This window comes from Mytilus edulis, chromosome 4 (assembly GCF_963676685.1).
Source record: "Mytilus edulis chromosome 4, xbMytEdul2.2, whole genome shotgun sequence".
In the NCBI taxonomy this organism is placed as follows: domain Eukaryota; kingdom Metazoa; phylum Mollusca; class Bivalvia; order Mytilida; family Mytilidae; genus Mytilus; species Mytilus edulis.
The window spans coordinates 67533983-67548407 of NC_092347.1; the positions used below are offsets into that span (position 1 = coordinate 67533983).

At 34.0% G+C, this 14425-nt stretch overlaps 1 protein-coding gene across 1 annotated transcript; it reads right to left on the bottom strand.

Annotated features, from left to right (window-relative positions):
* Positions 1-776: 776 nt before the first annotated feature.
* On the bottom strand, positions 777-6173 carry LOC139518510 (E3 ubiquitin/ISG15 ligase TRIM25-like). Its single transcript, XM_071310018.1, has 2 exons — positions 6134-6173; positions 777-2581 (listed from the first exon to the last, which is right to left on the bottom strand). The coding sequence occupies exon 2, from the start codon at positions 2568-2570 to the stop codon at positions 882-884; it is 1689 nt and encodes a 562-aa protein (XP_071166119.1). The 5' UTR covers positions 2571-2581; positions 6134-6173; the 3' UTR covers positions 777-881.
* Positions 6174-14425: the final 8252 nt, after the last annotated feature.

Genomic DNA, 14425 nt, shown 5'->3' on the forward strand with positions numbered 1-14425 from the left:
ATGATTTCAGCTTTCCCATTGTGAACTTTCCATTTTTGAGAGGCAATATCCCAGCAGCACCTTCATACGGGATATATATCTCCCATTTGAAACGATATTCCCGTACTTGCATTTCCTATCATGACCTTCTTGATAGAGGGTTGCTGCTCACAAGAAAACTATTAAATCAAGAGTTCCAAATGGTGAAGTTGAACTCTTCGTAAATTTTACAGACGCCAACACGAGTTGGTTGACCGTTATGGAATAACCGTTTCACAAATGATATCGGATATGTTCCTTACGTCGTAACTACAATCCCTTCCCTTTCATGAATGTGACCTACCGAATTAGACTATTTACCAGATGCTTCTGCTGGGGGACGTCTCGTCCCCGAGGGTACCACCAGCCTAGTAGTCAGCACTTCGATGTTGACACGAATATCAATTATATGGGTTTTTTTTTATAAATTTACTGTTTACAAAACTATGAACTATTCGAACTACTAAGGATTATCTTATCCCAGGTATAGATTACCGTAGCCGTATTTGGCACAACTTTTTGGAATTTCGGGTCCTCAATGCTCTTCAACTTTTTATTTGCTTGGTTGTCTGATTATTTTGATCTGAGTGTCAGTGATGAGTCTTATGTCGACGATACGCACATCTGGTGTATCAAATTATAAGCCTGGTACCTTTGATAACTATTCATTTATTTGCACATTGTATACATGCTTAAGTTTTGTTAAACTTTTATACTGACAAAAAGAAATGAAAAGTATGTGACTACAAAAAAAAACTTCCAATCACAAAGATTTGAAGCCACATTTCGAATCACAAAACTATTCCACGATATCTCACGAATTAGTTGTCCCTATGTTACAATAAAAAAACAATTTACAATATTTAAAAGGTCAGCTTATACAAAACTGCAGTTCCATTATAATTGGCGACCAGAAGAGTGTCATTTTCTTTGTTGATATAAATTCCAAAGGGCTCGATGATTCCATCTTCTGTCCCAAGTATACGTCTTCCTTTTTTCCCGTCGGGTGAAATGACGACTATACTGTTATATTCACGACATGCGACGTAAATATTTGAATATTTATCAGTGGTCACACCAGAGGCAATTATCAAAATTGATTCATCTTCGAAGTCCCATTGTTTCCTCCCTGTTGAAGAATAGCAGCTGACTGTCTTGTTTTTAGTATAATATAACTTATCCATATATGTTGTTATATAACTCCAATACTGCATTGTCTTGTCTTCGACTAACAGATCATTATCTGTGTTTGGTAATTTCACCATTCTTACACCGTTTGAGTTCTCGCAGCATGAAATTTTGTTGTTTTGATTGGTTATACCACTGCATAAATCCAGTGTGTTGATGGTTTTGACAACTTTCTTGGATGTAATATTGATGATCTGAATAACTTTTTCAGCATGAAATGAAGCTGCTACGGTTAAGTCGTCGATACATGTTACATCAATGGGATATTGTGTTGATGTATTAATTATACTGTCCGAATTTCCTTCTTTTGTTAGAATGATCAATTGATGCTCGTAGCAATTCACAAATATGAATTTACCAGAAGGATTGATTGAACAACCAGTAATTTCCTTTGGAATGGTCATTGTTTGATGTAGCGTCAGTTTGATATCTTGAATATGTCTTGGTATTGCAACAACTGGTGTTCTTAGAATTTGGGCTTGCTTATCTGTTTCTTTCTTTAATTCAACCAATGGCAATCTTCTTTCAGTCGATACTGACCCAAATGTTTGAAAAGATTGAATTCCTGATATATATTCAGTTACTTCAAAATTTATTAACACCTGTTGGAGGCTTCCATCAACAGACAAAGACTGCAGGAATTCCTCTTTCTTTTGAATTTCCACCTCAAGGATTTTAGCTCCCAAAAATGTCTGAAGATTCGATGCATATTTCCTAATTGAACCAATTTCATTTTTCAACTCACTCACATGTTTATAATTTTGAGTTACATTGGTAATGACGGTTTCTATTTGCCTGCTAATATCTTTTTCAGTAGCTTGCAATTCCTTAAATGACTGTTTTTCTAGGAGGTCCAGGTGTTTATTTATTTCATCACGAATCTGTGTTATCTCGCTCGAAAACTTATGGTGTTGGTTCTGGATTGAAGTGAGGTTCTGTTTTCGGTCATTGATGATTTTTTCTGCATTTTTCATTACATCTTGAAGCCGCTGTTCTATACTGTCCAATAACGACGATGTCTTTGACGTAGCTATGACCTCTTCTATCGATAACAGGCCAATGCAGTTTCTATGGTTAGAAGAGATACATAACGGACAACATAGGCTCTCATGCTGAGGACAGTACATCTGGAACTTTCTATTGTGATCTGGACAGTGTTGCTGAATACTGGATATTGAAGACGGGAGCTGTTTGTAATTTTCAACTGGAATAACTTCGTGATTGCGAGACGATTTTAAAGCATTGTGGTAGTTCAGACACTCGGAACATAGACCTTGTTCACATTCAGGACACCAATGTTTAGCGTCTTTGGTTTTGTGTTGAATTTCACATACACTACATGTAGTGCTACATGATGTTGCCATGGTTGCTTTACCTGTATAATACAAAGTATATATTAAACTTGAAAGATATTATTTATCTTATTTCACAGGATTTGGATAAACAGTTCCAAAAAATAAAAAATAAAATTGTCAAAGTCTCAAATGACCGGCTTGCGACAATTGTGACTAAGCAAAGTATTTGCAGTGACATGAGGGAGAAGGACATTTTTTTTCTGAAATATCTAACAAGTGGAAGAACACTAGAAAGACATTTTTATATAATATAAAATACATATTAATGGTGAAGTAACAAACTAGTAATGATTTAGGAAACGAGCAGCTGACTTAAATCTTTGCAATAATCTTAACTGTCTCTCGTAAAGTTTATACTAAGGAAAAGCGTTACTTTATTTTGAAAATTTGCTAATCACAAATTACGCAGTTATTTTGTAAATTTTGCTGGAAAGAAACTTAAGTTCTCAAAAAATGCAAAAGTGACAAAGTCTTCACGCAATTCCATAATAGTAGATAAAATTTAGTATGTAAACAATCTGTCTGTGAAGTTCAGGGATAATGAGTCATAACTGTAGGAACCGACGATTACACAACATTTGCACCCTGTTCCCTAAATTTGTACCAACTATTACTTTGTTCTTTAATCTGGGTAATCCTCATATACTTTCATAAAAAAAGGTCACACTGACAACTTCAACATATGTGCATCTATTCTGTGAAGTTTCAGGTATCTGGATTGAAAATTGTAGGAGTTGAATATATAAACTATGTATTTCGTCTTCAAGCCATTGTTCAACTACTAAATTCTCTATTCTTCTTACCAGCACACTTGGTACAATTAAAAACCTGATAATAAATTGTTCAAATAAGGCCTTCGAAAATAGTGGAATAAATTACTTTTGGAGTGTCAAATGCAAGAACTCGTTGAAAGTACTTGATAAATTGCATGCTTATATTGGTGATTTTGAATCTGTTCAAAGTTTTGATTTTTCTACCCTGTATACCACATTGCCTCACATTCTCATTAAGAAAAAATTCACACACCTAATTAAATGGGCATTCAAAAAATCAGAATTTGAATATATATGTTCAAACTCTTTTAGGTCATTTTTTAGCGTCAATAAACAAAAAAACTATGTTAATTGGACATGCTTTGATACTATATATGCCCTTGAATTTTTACTAGATAACATTTTTGTTCGCTTTGGGGATTCCGTATATCGTCAGATTATCGGAATTCCAATGGGGACTAACTGTGCACCACTTATTGCGGACCTGTTTTTGTATTGTTATGAGTTACAATTTATGACAAAAATAAGCAAAGATCCATCGAAACAACATCTGATAAACAAATTTAATAATACTTTTAGATATTTGGATGATAGTTTGGCTCTCAATAATGACGACTTCAGTATGTATATTAATGAAATTTATCCTGTTGAACTTACTTTAAATAAAGCTAATACAAACAATGACCACTGCCCTTTTCTCGATCTTGATATCTATATCACTAATGGAAAGCTGAATACTAAAATTTATGAAAAAAGGGATGATTTTTCATTTCCTATCGTTAATTATCCGTTTTTAGATGGTGACGTTCCCTTGTCACCATCTTACGGTGTTTATATATCTCAACTTGTACGATTCGCTCTTGTATGTACAATGTTTTAGATTTTAACGAAAGAAATTTATGTATTACTGAAAAATTATAACACCAGGGTTTTCGATATCACAAACTAGTCAAAACATTTACTAAATTTTATCATCGGTATAAAGACATCATTCGTAAATATAGCTCAACATGCAGACTTCTAATACGTTCAGGTATTTCACATCCAATTTTTTATGGAAATATTCTTTATAAAGCACAAAGGTGTCAGTATTCTCCTCAGAAACTTACAAAACCTTTGAATAGACTTATTAAGAAGGGATATAATTACGATACTGTTGTCAAGTCATTAAAGATTGCATATTTTGGCGTTAATATTGAGTCACTGATAAGGTCTTTGCATCGGAACTAAACACATTTATTCTAAAAACAGTTGTTGGCATGACACGGGTTATGTTCTTCTCATATATGTTATGATGGTATGATACTAAACCCCTAACGGGAAGGATTGTGCCTGATGTTCATATGATGAAATCATAATCTTTCAGTCAGTTTAATCGAAGTCTGGAGCTGGCATGTCAGTTAACTGCTAGTAGTCTGTTGTTATTTATGTATTATTGTCATTTTGTTTACTTTCTTTGGTTACATATTCTGACATCAGACTCGGACTTCTCTTGAACTGAATTTTAATGTGTGTATTGTTATGCGTTTACTTTTCTACATTGGTTAGAGGTATAGGGGGAGGGTTGAGATCTCACAAACATATTTAACCCCGCCGCATTTTTGCGCCTGTCCCAAGTCAGGAGCCTCTGGCCTTTGTTAGTCTTGTATTATTTTAATTTTAGTTTCTTGTGTACAATTTGGAAATTAGTATGGCGTTCATTATCACTGGACTAGTATTTATTTGCTTAGGGCCAGCTGAAGGACGTCTCCGGGTGCGGGAATTTCTCGCTACATTGAAGACCTGTTGGTGACCCTCTGCTGTTGTTTTTTATTTGGTCGGATTGTTGTCTCTTTGACACATTTCCCATTTCCATTCTCAATTTTACTCATTTTCGCCAGCCCAATCACTCCGACCTCATCACACTATAAGCCGGGTGAACCTTTTCTTACCCAATCAAACATTAATATGAAAACATTGCATGACTTTATTGTTTTGTTCAGTTATGTTAAATAAGTCAGTTGTGAGAGATTTTGGGAGTTACTGCTGATGTATAACTTTAGATCACATACCGGTATGACCTTACATTCATTTTAATGGTATTTTGTTAAACTGTGTGTATTTATTCCGTCAAATTTAAACTATGTTAAATCCTGTGAATCGAGTTAGAAAATACAATCAAAGTGGCAAAACAAACTGAAGGATTCACATGAATTCAAAACGCATGAAAAAAGAGAAGGACAAGATGAATCGATAGGGTGAACGTCAGTGTCTGGCCATGCGTGCCCGCAATGCGAATCCACACTCAGTCATTTAGAATATGTTTTCGTCGCTTTTGACATAATACATACACACAGTTAAAAAAAAATGTATGTAAGGTCATCCTGGTATGTGATTTAAAGTTATATACATGTTTCAAATCAGCAGCAGTATTTCCTTAAACCTCTCAAGGGTCAAATTAGTTTATAAATAGTGTGTCCTAAATTGATGGACTTTGAAACTTTGATCCAAACTCACTGTACATGTCTCACTACGGTTAAAAAAGAATATATAAAAAACTGTTATACTATGATCTGGAGTCTATAGAAAACAACAAACCAGCAATTATAATAGGTACGGGATCGATTTGTTGTGACGAAATATTTGTCAAAACAATATTATGTCATCTTACTCGTATATCATTATCTTGTATCAGTATCGTTGCACAAATGTTTCGACTTTATTCTATGTATGTGTAAATATTAATATACCTATCACATGTATCAATACAAATAAGAATAAAGAGAGTCCTGAAATTATTATAGTTTGTCAAAATATTACCTGAGCGATTGTTGTTTAGTGCAGGAAAACAACAAGGAAGTTTAATGATGATAACCAATCAGAAACTAACACGTATGTACAGTAGCTTTCTAAAAAGCTTACCTGTCTTTGTAATTTGTGATTTTAATATTTGTATTATTCCATTTTATTTTTGTTTAAGAATAACAGAAATGGTATAAAAAATGTATTTTTATAGTTCATTAAAATATGAGCATGTTAATAATACCTACAATAATGCATCTTCAGCGTACTAATTAATAGGGACCGGTCAAGCTAAGCAAAGCTAAAGATGAGCCCTTATATCTACTTAAGGTGGTATGTGTGTCTTTCGTCATCTTGGATTGTAAAATACAGAGAATCTAAGGTCCATATTATCAATCAAGTAAACAATATAAAAGAGCAAATTCATTAGAATATAACTTATAAAAATTGATATTTTTACAGTTGTAGATTATTTTTGCTTGATTTTTTAATGTTTTTAAATTGGCATTTTAAGGGGCGGATAAATCTGAAATCGTGCATTTCATGATGGAATCTCCTGGAATTTTGTTATTTTGCTAAAAAAAAACTCTCTCAACAAGAAAAAACGTACGGTGACCCTATCTTTTCTTTTGATATTCTCAAAGCATTTACTAAAAGCTTTCTTCCCGTAATTTTTCCACTATCATTCAGTTTAGCTTCTAATTGCATAATGATGTTTTTTCCTGTGTAATCCAAACAAAATGTGTCATTTTATCACAATCTGTAGCTTGAGAAAATGCGCGGTGACCTATCATCTTTTTTATATTTTTGAACAAATATCAATGAAATCTACATTTTGTCAATGTATGAACATATTCTATCATTTTTAATTAAGACTCACATACCTACTACCTCAAATCGATTACGACAAATCTATTGAATTTCTTACAAGAACCATGATGTGAAATTGGTTGTTCACCTGTGTTTCCAATGATCTTAGCGAGGACAAACATGTTTAACAGAATCACTTACTAAACTTTAAAGATGCTGAAAAAATAAATCTACCAAATGTTGTGTAATATTGATTCAAGTCTTCAAATTATACACGATGTCAAGAACGAGATTCAAGTTGGCGGGTAAGATTAACCTTTATATGCCTTGCTGACATGTACAATATAGTCATTCGTATCAAGCATAATGTGGCATTATTTATTCTAGAAACTTCAAATATCACTTTGATATCTTGATTTTTAACTCAAGTTTTGAGCCTTGGACATATTTGTTGGAATGTTTTGTCTTAAACTCTCTTGAGTTCTTTTAAAAATTGTTTATCCTTTCTATTGGTTTTGATTTAAGTACCACGTGCACTGAAGGGACTTTATAAGCCTAATAACTTTGAAGACTTCTTATAAGGTAATTATTCGTCTTCTGTGTATTGTAAATTGAAGAACCAAAGTATGAGTTCAGGAATCAATACTCAGACTGCCTACTAGCCGTGCTATTAGAGACCGAATTAACGAAACGATAAACCGTATTGAAAATGCAATCAACGTCGAAAACAACGTTCAGTCAGCATTTGACGAATTTTGTGTATTGTTGAAGGATGAAATGGATAATAAACTTCCTAAAATGAAGCCGAAACCGGATTTCAACAGGTACGGTAAATCGAGATATAAGCCATATTGGAACGACTATTTGCAAAATCAGTGGAAAAAAGTGTGTTCACTCGAGAAAATGTGGCTTAAATGTACAGGTCCAAGTCGTCAAAAGAAAAGTCTAAAAGCCAACTACTGCTCCGAAAGGAAAACATTTTACAGACTTAACCGGAAATTTAAGCGGAAACACCTACTTGAAAAGCAGAACAGACTCGAAGAAAAACTTATGGCGTCAAACCAAAGAGATTTTTGGGAATCTATTGGCAAACTAGGCACGTCCAATGAACGTAACCAAAGTATACCATGGTCAATTATAGACGATGAAGGAATAGTGAAAACAGATAAAGACGTAGTTCTAGGAAAATGGAAATCTGACTTTGAACAATTATTTAGTGTTAATCCAAATGTCAGACCTCCAGCTTATGACAACGAAACCAGAGAAAATCAACCAGATGTCACAGAGCTGAACGAACCAATTTCACGCGAAGAAATTCTTGTTGCAGTAGAACGAGCAAAGCTTCGTAAGGCTACTGGTGTTGATGAAATTCCTGCTGAAGTTCTGAAAACCCCAACAGCAATAGATCTTTTGCACTTAATATGCAACGGGTGCTTCGAACTTGGGAAAGTGCCGGATCAATGGACAAAGGGAATAATTAATCCGATTTTCAAATGTGGATCAGACACGAGAAACAACCCTCTAAATTACCGAGGAATAACACTTACTTCTGTTCCGAGTAAAATTTATTGTCATGTTTTAAACGGAAGACTCTCATCATGGCTAGATGTTAATGATATTCTCTGTGACGAACAGAACGGTTTCCGGGAAAAACGTAGCTGTGAGGAACACATCTATACATTACACACCATTAACAATGACCGTAAAATAGCGAGACTTTCAACTTTCGTTTGCTTTGTGGACATGCGTAAGGCATTCGATACGGTTCAAAGAAACCTACTTTGGTATAAACTTTCAAATGCAGGTATACGAGGAAAATTTATGTCAGCTTTACAGTCGCTATATGACAACGTATCTTGTACAGTTAGAGTAAATGATCAGTTCACTCCATGGTTTAATGTTGACGCCGGACTTAAACAAGGCTGTTTGATTTCTCCGAGCCTTTTTGCCGTCTATATAAATGACTTAACCCAACGAATTAACGATCTACAGTGTGGTATCAAAATAGATGACATTATCAGGAGTATTTTGCTTTACGCAGATGACATTGCGCTTATTGCACCTGACGAATCGAAACTACAACAAATGTTGGACGTGGTAACATCTTGGTGTAATGAATGGAAACTTCATATTAATGCAGGCAAAATGCAGATTGTCCATTTTAGAAACCAATCAATTAGTCGTAGTAACTATTTATTTACGTGCTCTAATACCAACATCGGATATGCTGATTCATATAAGTACCTAGGCCTTTGGCTGGATGAACATTTGAACATGCAAAAAGCTGTTGGAGAATTGGCCAAGTCGGCTAGTCGTTCACTAGGCGCCTTATACGGAAAATTTATAAGTAGTGGAGGTATGACTCAGCGTGTTTTCTTCAAGCTGTATGAATCAACAGTTGAGCCTATCCTATTCTATGCAAGTGGTATATAGGGAAAAAAACAATATGGTGTGATTTACAGTGTTCAAAACAAAGCCTGCAAATTATTTCTAGCTGTAGGAAAACGAACATCAAACTCCGTAGTACGTGGTGATTTAGGACTGATAACGTGTTTCAATAAACAAAAACTGTCATGCATCCGTTTATTATGTAGGCTGAAACGCACAGACGATTCTAGACTTATTTCAACGGTGTCGAACTGGGCCTCAAGACGTCGGAAAGGATAGCACAAGCAAGTGACCGGTTTTATAAACTCTATTGAATGTGCAGATTTAGTCAATAACACTCAAATATCATTAAAAACAGCAGTACATCTAATTAAAGACAAACTGACAATTCTAGATAATGATGAATTTTTATCAGAACTTTTTAATGACAGAAATCAGCCAAACGGAAATAAATTACGAACTTATTGCTTTACAAAGAAAATTTTAAAACTGAACAATATATACAGCGTAACATCCCACGTTCCGTAAGACGAACAATGACACTTTTTAGAAGTGGAGTGTTGCCATTGGCTATTGAAACGGGACGATATTCCAGACCGCAGACACCCTTGAATGAACGATTATGTAAACTATGTGACCATTCAACCGTAGAAAATGAAATACACTTCATGATGAACTGTCCGCTCTATTCGGACATTAGATTTGAACTTTTTCAAAATGCTAAACAGTTGATTGACAATTTTGAAATATTAACAACTGCACACAAGTTTACATCTTTAATGAAATGTGATGAAATCCAACCACTTTTGGCTAATACACTCCATAAATGTTTTATGAGACGTAAAAAATTTATATAATATTGTTTAAACTTAATGTAATGATTTAAATTTCCTTTTTTGTATTTTTACTTTGTAAATCTTTACTTAACGAATTTATTTTGAATTAATCGTTAAATTTTTACTGTAAATTTTACTAAAATTTTTACTGAACTAGAACTGAATTCTTACTGATTTTTTTTAACCTTTACCCTGGTGGCGTTTTTAAGCGAACTAAACTGTAATTATACCTCTTTTGTATTTGTTGTTGTTTTTTATTAGTAAGTTCAATATTATTATTTTGAAGCATTCATGAAAAGATATTTTATAATTATGTGTACATATTTAATGAGTTTTAAATCATGTAATGCATGACTATGCCTTTTTATAAAAACATTTTCCTTCAGTATAACTGTTATAGCTTTTATTTGTATATACAGTGTCTCGTAAGTCTTTATAGGCTGGGTATTGATCCTTTTTTTATGATGTTAACGTTTTTATGTATTTTAATGTAGATCAATATGTGACACTTTAATAAACTATTATTTATCTTATCTTATCTTATCTTATCATACTCAATCAACGATTTTAGAGAAAGGATATATATAATACAGGCATTTTTCTGCTATATTCCGGTTTGGGACATTTCTGTAAAAAAAAAATGTTTTTTTTTATCTTTACGACCAATTGAAGCTTGCTAGACACACATATACGCATACGATATTACAATGAATAAAATGCATATTGTTTACAGTATCTGATATACGGTCCAAATCATATAAACATAACACTAACCCATGAGAATAAGTTCAGTATTGAAGTCAGCAAAGCGAGAAATGACTGGGTAGGAATTTACCTAAAAGCTTAAAAAAAAACAGATGAAATTCCGTGATAAGATGGGTCAATATCCCTAATGTGGCTCCAATTGAGGAAACAAAAGTTGTGTGTAAACAAAATATGTCTGTGTAGTGAACTTGGACATGTTTAAATATAAACCAAATGACTGAGCTCAACCATTTGTGTTGATTTGGAAAGTATAGGACCATAGAATAAATGTGTGAAAACTATGGAGTTATCAAATGTATTTACAGTATTAAATTTCAAAGAACTTATTGTGTGAGAAAGGGGATTTTTTACCATAAAGAGCCGCATCACGAAAGTATTTTCGGGGTATGCTAATTTACGGGAAAATGAATCAAACTTCGTACCCTGAAAATTAACCACATATGTGAAAATATCTCAGCTTCGAAACGAGCCATCAAACATATCTAAGTTTACGATACGGACTGAGCTACAGAAGAAATCGTGGCCCAAGTATAGAATACGTTTAAGTAGTTCCGGCAATGTTCGAAATATCCATACGCCAATACTTTAAATATGTTTAGGCGCGCAACAATCTGAAGGCCTAGTTCCGGCAACAATCGAAATATTCATTCGCTGAAACATTAAATATGTTCTTGTGGGTCGGTGTTTTTGGTTGTTAACATAACAGCTGTTAATATGTCAATGTGGATAGAGACTAGCGTGAGGTTGGATACTCAATTAAATAGTCAGCAAGTTTACAGGTCAGCAGGTCAACAGGTCAGCAGGTCGATAGGTCTGCAGGTCGACAGGTCAGCAAGTCGACAGGTCAGCAGGTCGACAGGTCAGCAGGTCGACAGGTCAGCAGGACAACAGGTCAGAAGATGTTTCATGTTATCCAAAGATTATTAGTCATTAAGTCAGGATGTTGTGTAGAGGAAAGGTTTGGTACTCAGTTAAATAGTCAGCAAGTCGACAGGTCAGCAGGTCGACAGGTCAGCAGGGCGACAGGTCAGCAGGTCGACAGGTCAGCAGGTCAACAGGTCAGCAGGTCGACAGGTCAGCAGGTCGACAGGTCAGCAAGTCGACAGGTCGACAGGTCAGCAGGACGACAGGTCGACAGGTCAGCAGATGTTTCATGTTATCCATAGATTATTTGTCATTAAGTCATGATGTCGTGTATGGGGAAGTTGAGTACTCAATAAAAATAGTCAGCAAGTCGACAAGTCAGCAATTGAACTGTATCGTATTGTAAAGCACAAGATGGAACCTGCACAAATGAAATTGAAGGCATATGGGGGCTTGCAAAACTGAAAATCAAATCAATGAAAGGAGTGAGACATGAAAGAATCGGTGACATATTAAATGAATTTTGCTACAGATACAGATACGGGTTTTCAAATGGAGACGTTTTCCATAAATTTTTAAAGGACATTGCAATCTTTAATGAAAAAAAATGAAACGGCCAATAAAAGATGAACTAAAATGGATTAAAAAGCGCCACTGTAAACTTAAAGAAAAAGTAATTGACGAGTTTTGCTTTGTTGAAATTTAATTTTTCCTCTCAAACAAAATATACAATCACTTCTTTTATATATTAGATGAAAAACTATAAATAGCTTATACTGTTATTGGATGTGTTGATGCTTATGTTTTTTTTATCTGTAGAACCGTTTGCCTAAACTTTTAACAATTATAAAAAAAGAAATAGCTACATTTTCGACATGTCGGACTGTCAATCAAGCTAATTGTTGACATGTCGCTGTCGACCTATCGACCTGTCGACCTGTCGGCCTGTCGGCCTGTCGACCTGTCAACCTGTCGACCTGTCGACCTATCGACCTGTCGACCTGTCGACCTGTCGGCCTGTCGAACTGACGATTCCAACTTAATATGGCGATTAAACATAACTACAATCTTCAAATAATAAACCTGGAAAATAATTTAACTTGTATAAAAACCGATTTACTTCATTTGACTTAAATATAAGTCCTATGGTACTACAATTATGTAATTTGTATAGGAACCGATTTACTTCATTTGACTTAAATATAAGTCCGATGGTACTACAATCACGTATTCTATACTTGATCCGAAATCGTTACCATTACCGCCTATGGAGAAACAATTGCGCGGATTGCCCCAGATGGGACTGAAAGGGACGAGTTGCTTTTGTTTCCTGTAGAATTTTCTCATTATTGTTTATTCTGCGAAAATGCAATTATGTGTGTTTGTTTGGTTAACGCATTATTGTCAACATACTGGAATTATATCGTACAAGTGAGAGGTTTAGCTAGCTATAAAACAAGGTTTAGTCTTCCGTTTTTCACTTTGCTGTATGTTTTCTGATATCAAACTCCTTTATAAGTCAAACACAGGCAAACAAGATCTATTTTCATACACGAAGAGCATAATCATACTCCTATGCTCATATGGTTCTAGTCCTATAAAAGCTAAGACTGTTATTGGGCATGTTATTTCCATGCACCACAATATAGTTTAGCCTTGTCATTTGTAACAAATAATCATTTCTGGCAAATTCTTTTTTCTTGAAACTTGATTTTCCAACGACAATTTTTACACGTTTCCTTGTGTCAATATCAACTGTTCATTTCCTAAAATTCGGTAAAATATGTCCGATAGCTTTATTAGGACGGTAAGAATTGGGGGATAAATTACATTTGTTATTAAATTCAAAATCAATCTTCCGCGATGTATTTGTATTATTTGATAAACTTTATAAAACGTTTTGTGCAATTTATTCTATCTGATTCAGTGTATATAAAGTGCGAATCCAGCTAGTTCATTTTCACTGTCATATGCGGGTATGTCTATTGTAGAATAAAGGATCATGGGAAAACTGTATTTGTTTACGTTTTGAAAATACCAAATTAATTGATTTGAAGGAAAGTTTTTACATATTTTCATTGTGATATGTCTTTATTATGTACAAACATAGCAATAAAGTTCAAATAAGTGTTATAAAAGCAACATAATAAAGCATATCGATTTTTGAAAGCGATCCATTTTAACTATAGATGCGATGAATTATCACTGTTAGTGCAGTCATTTCTGATGTGGAATTTTCGAAGATGCGAGGAATTTTTATTGTAGAATTATGTGATAAATGCACTTGAAACAAATGAAAAAACTTAGTTGATGACTTTAGAATTTATGATAAATGTATTTTCAAATTGAAATACAAACTCCTCATTCATTCTTTACCAAATATATAGCTTTTCAAACTTGTAACAAAAACGCTTCTCAAAATGTCATATTGTATTCTTCAAATTACGTTTTTCCTTGATTTAAAAAAAAAATAATTAAAAGATATTTCTGTATTTTTTTATGTCAAAGATTGATATTGCGGAGTTTAAATACACTTGCGAACAGAGAAATATGCATCTTGAAACGCAATGGTGACAGAAAAGCTTATAAAAGATTAACTTTCCCCAGTTGTACCCTCAACTGCTTCAATTTCCATATTCTGAAAAAG

Bases quoted from the DNA above. Each gene is read 5' to 3' on its own strand.
- LOC139518510 (XM_071310018.1), bottom strand. From the start codon at position 2,570: ATGGCAACATCATGTAGCACTACATGTAGTGTATGTGAAATTCAACAC.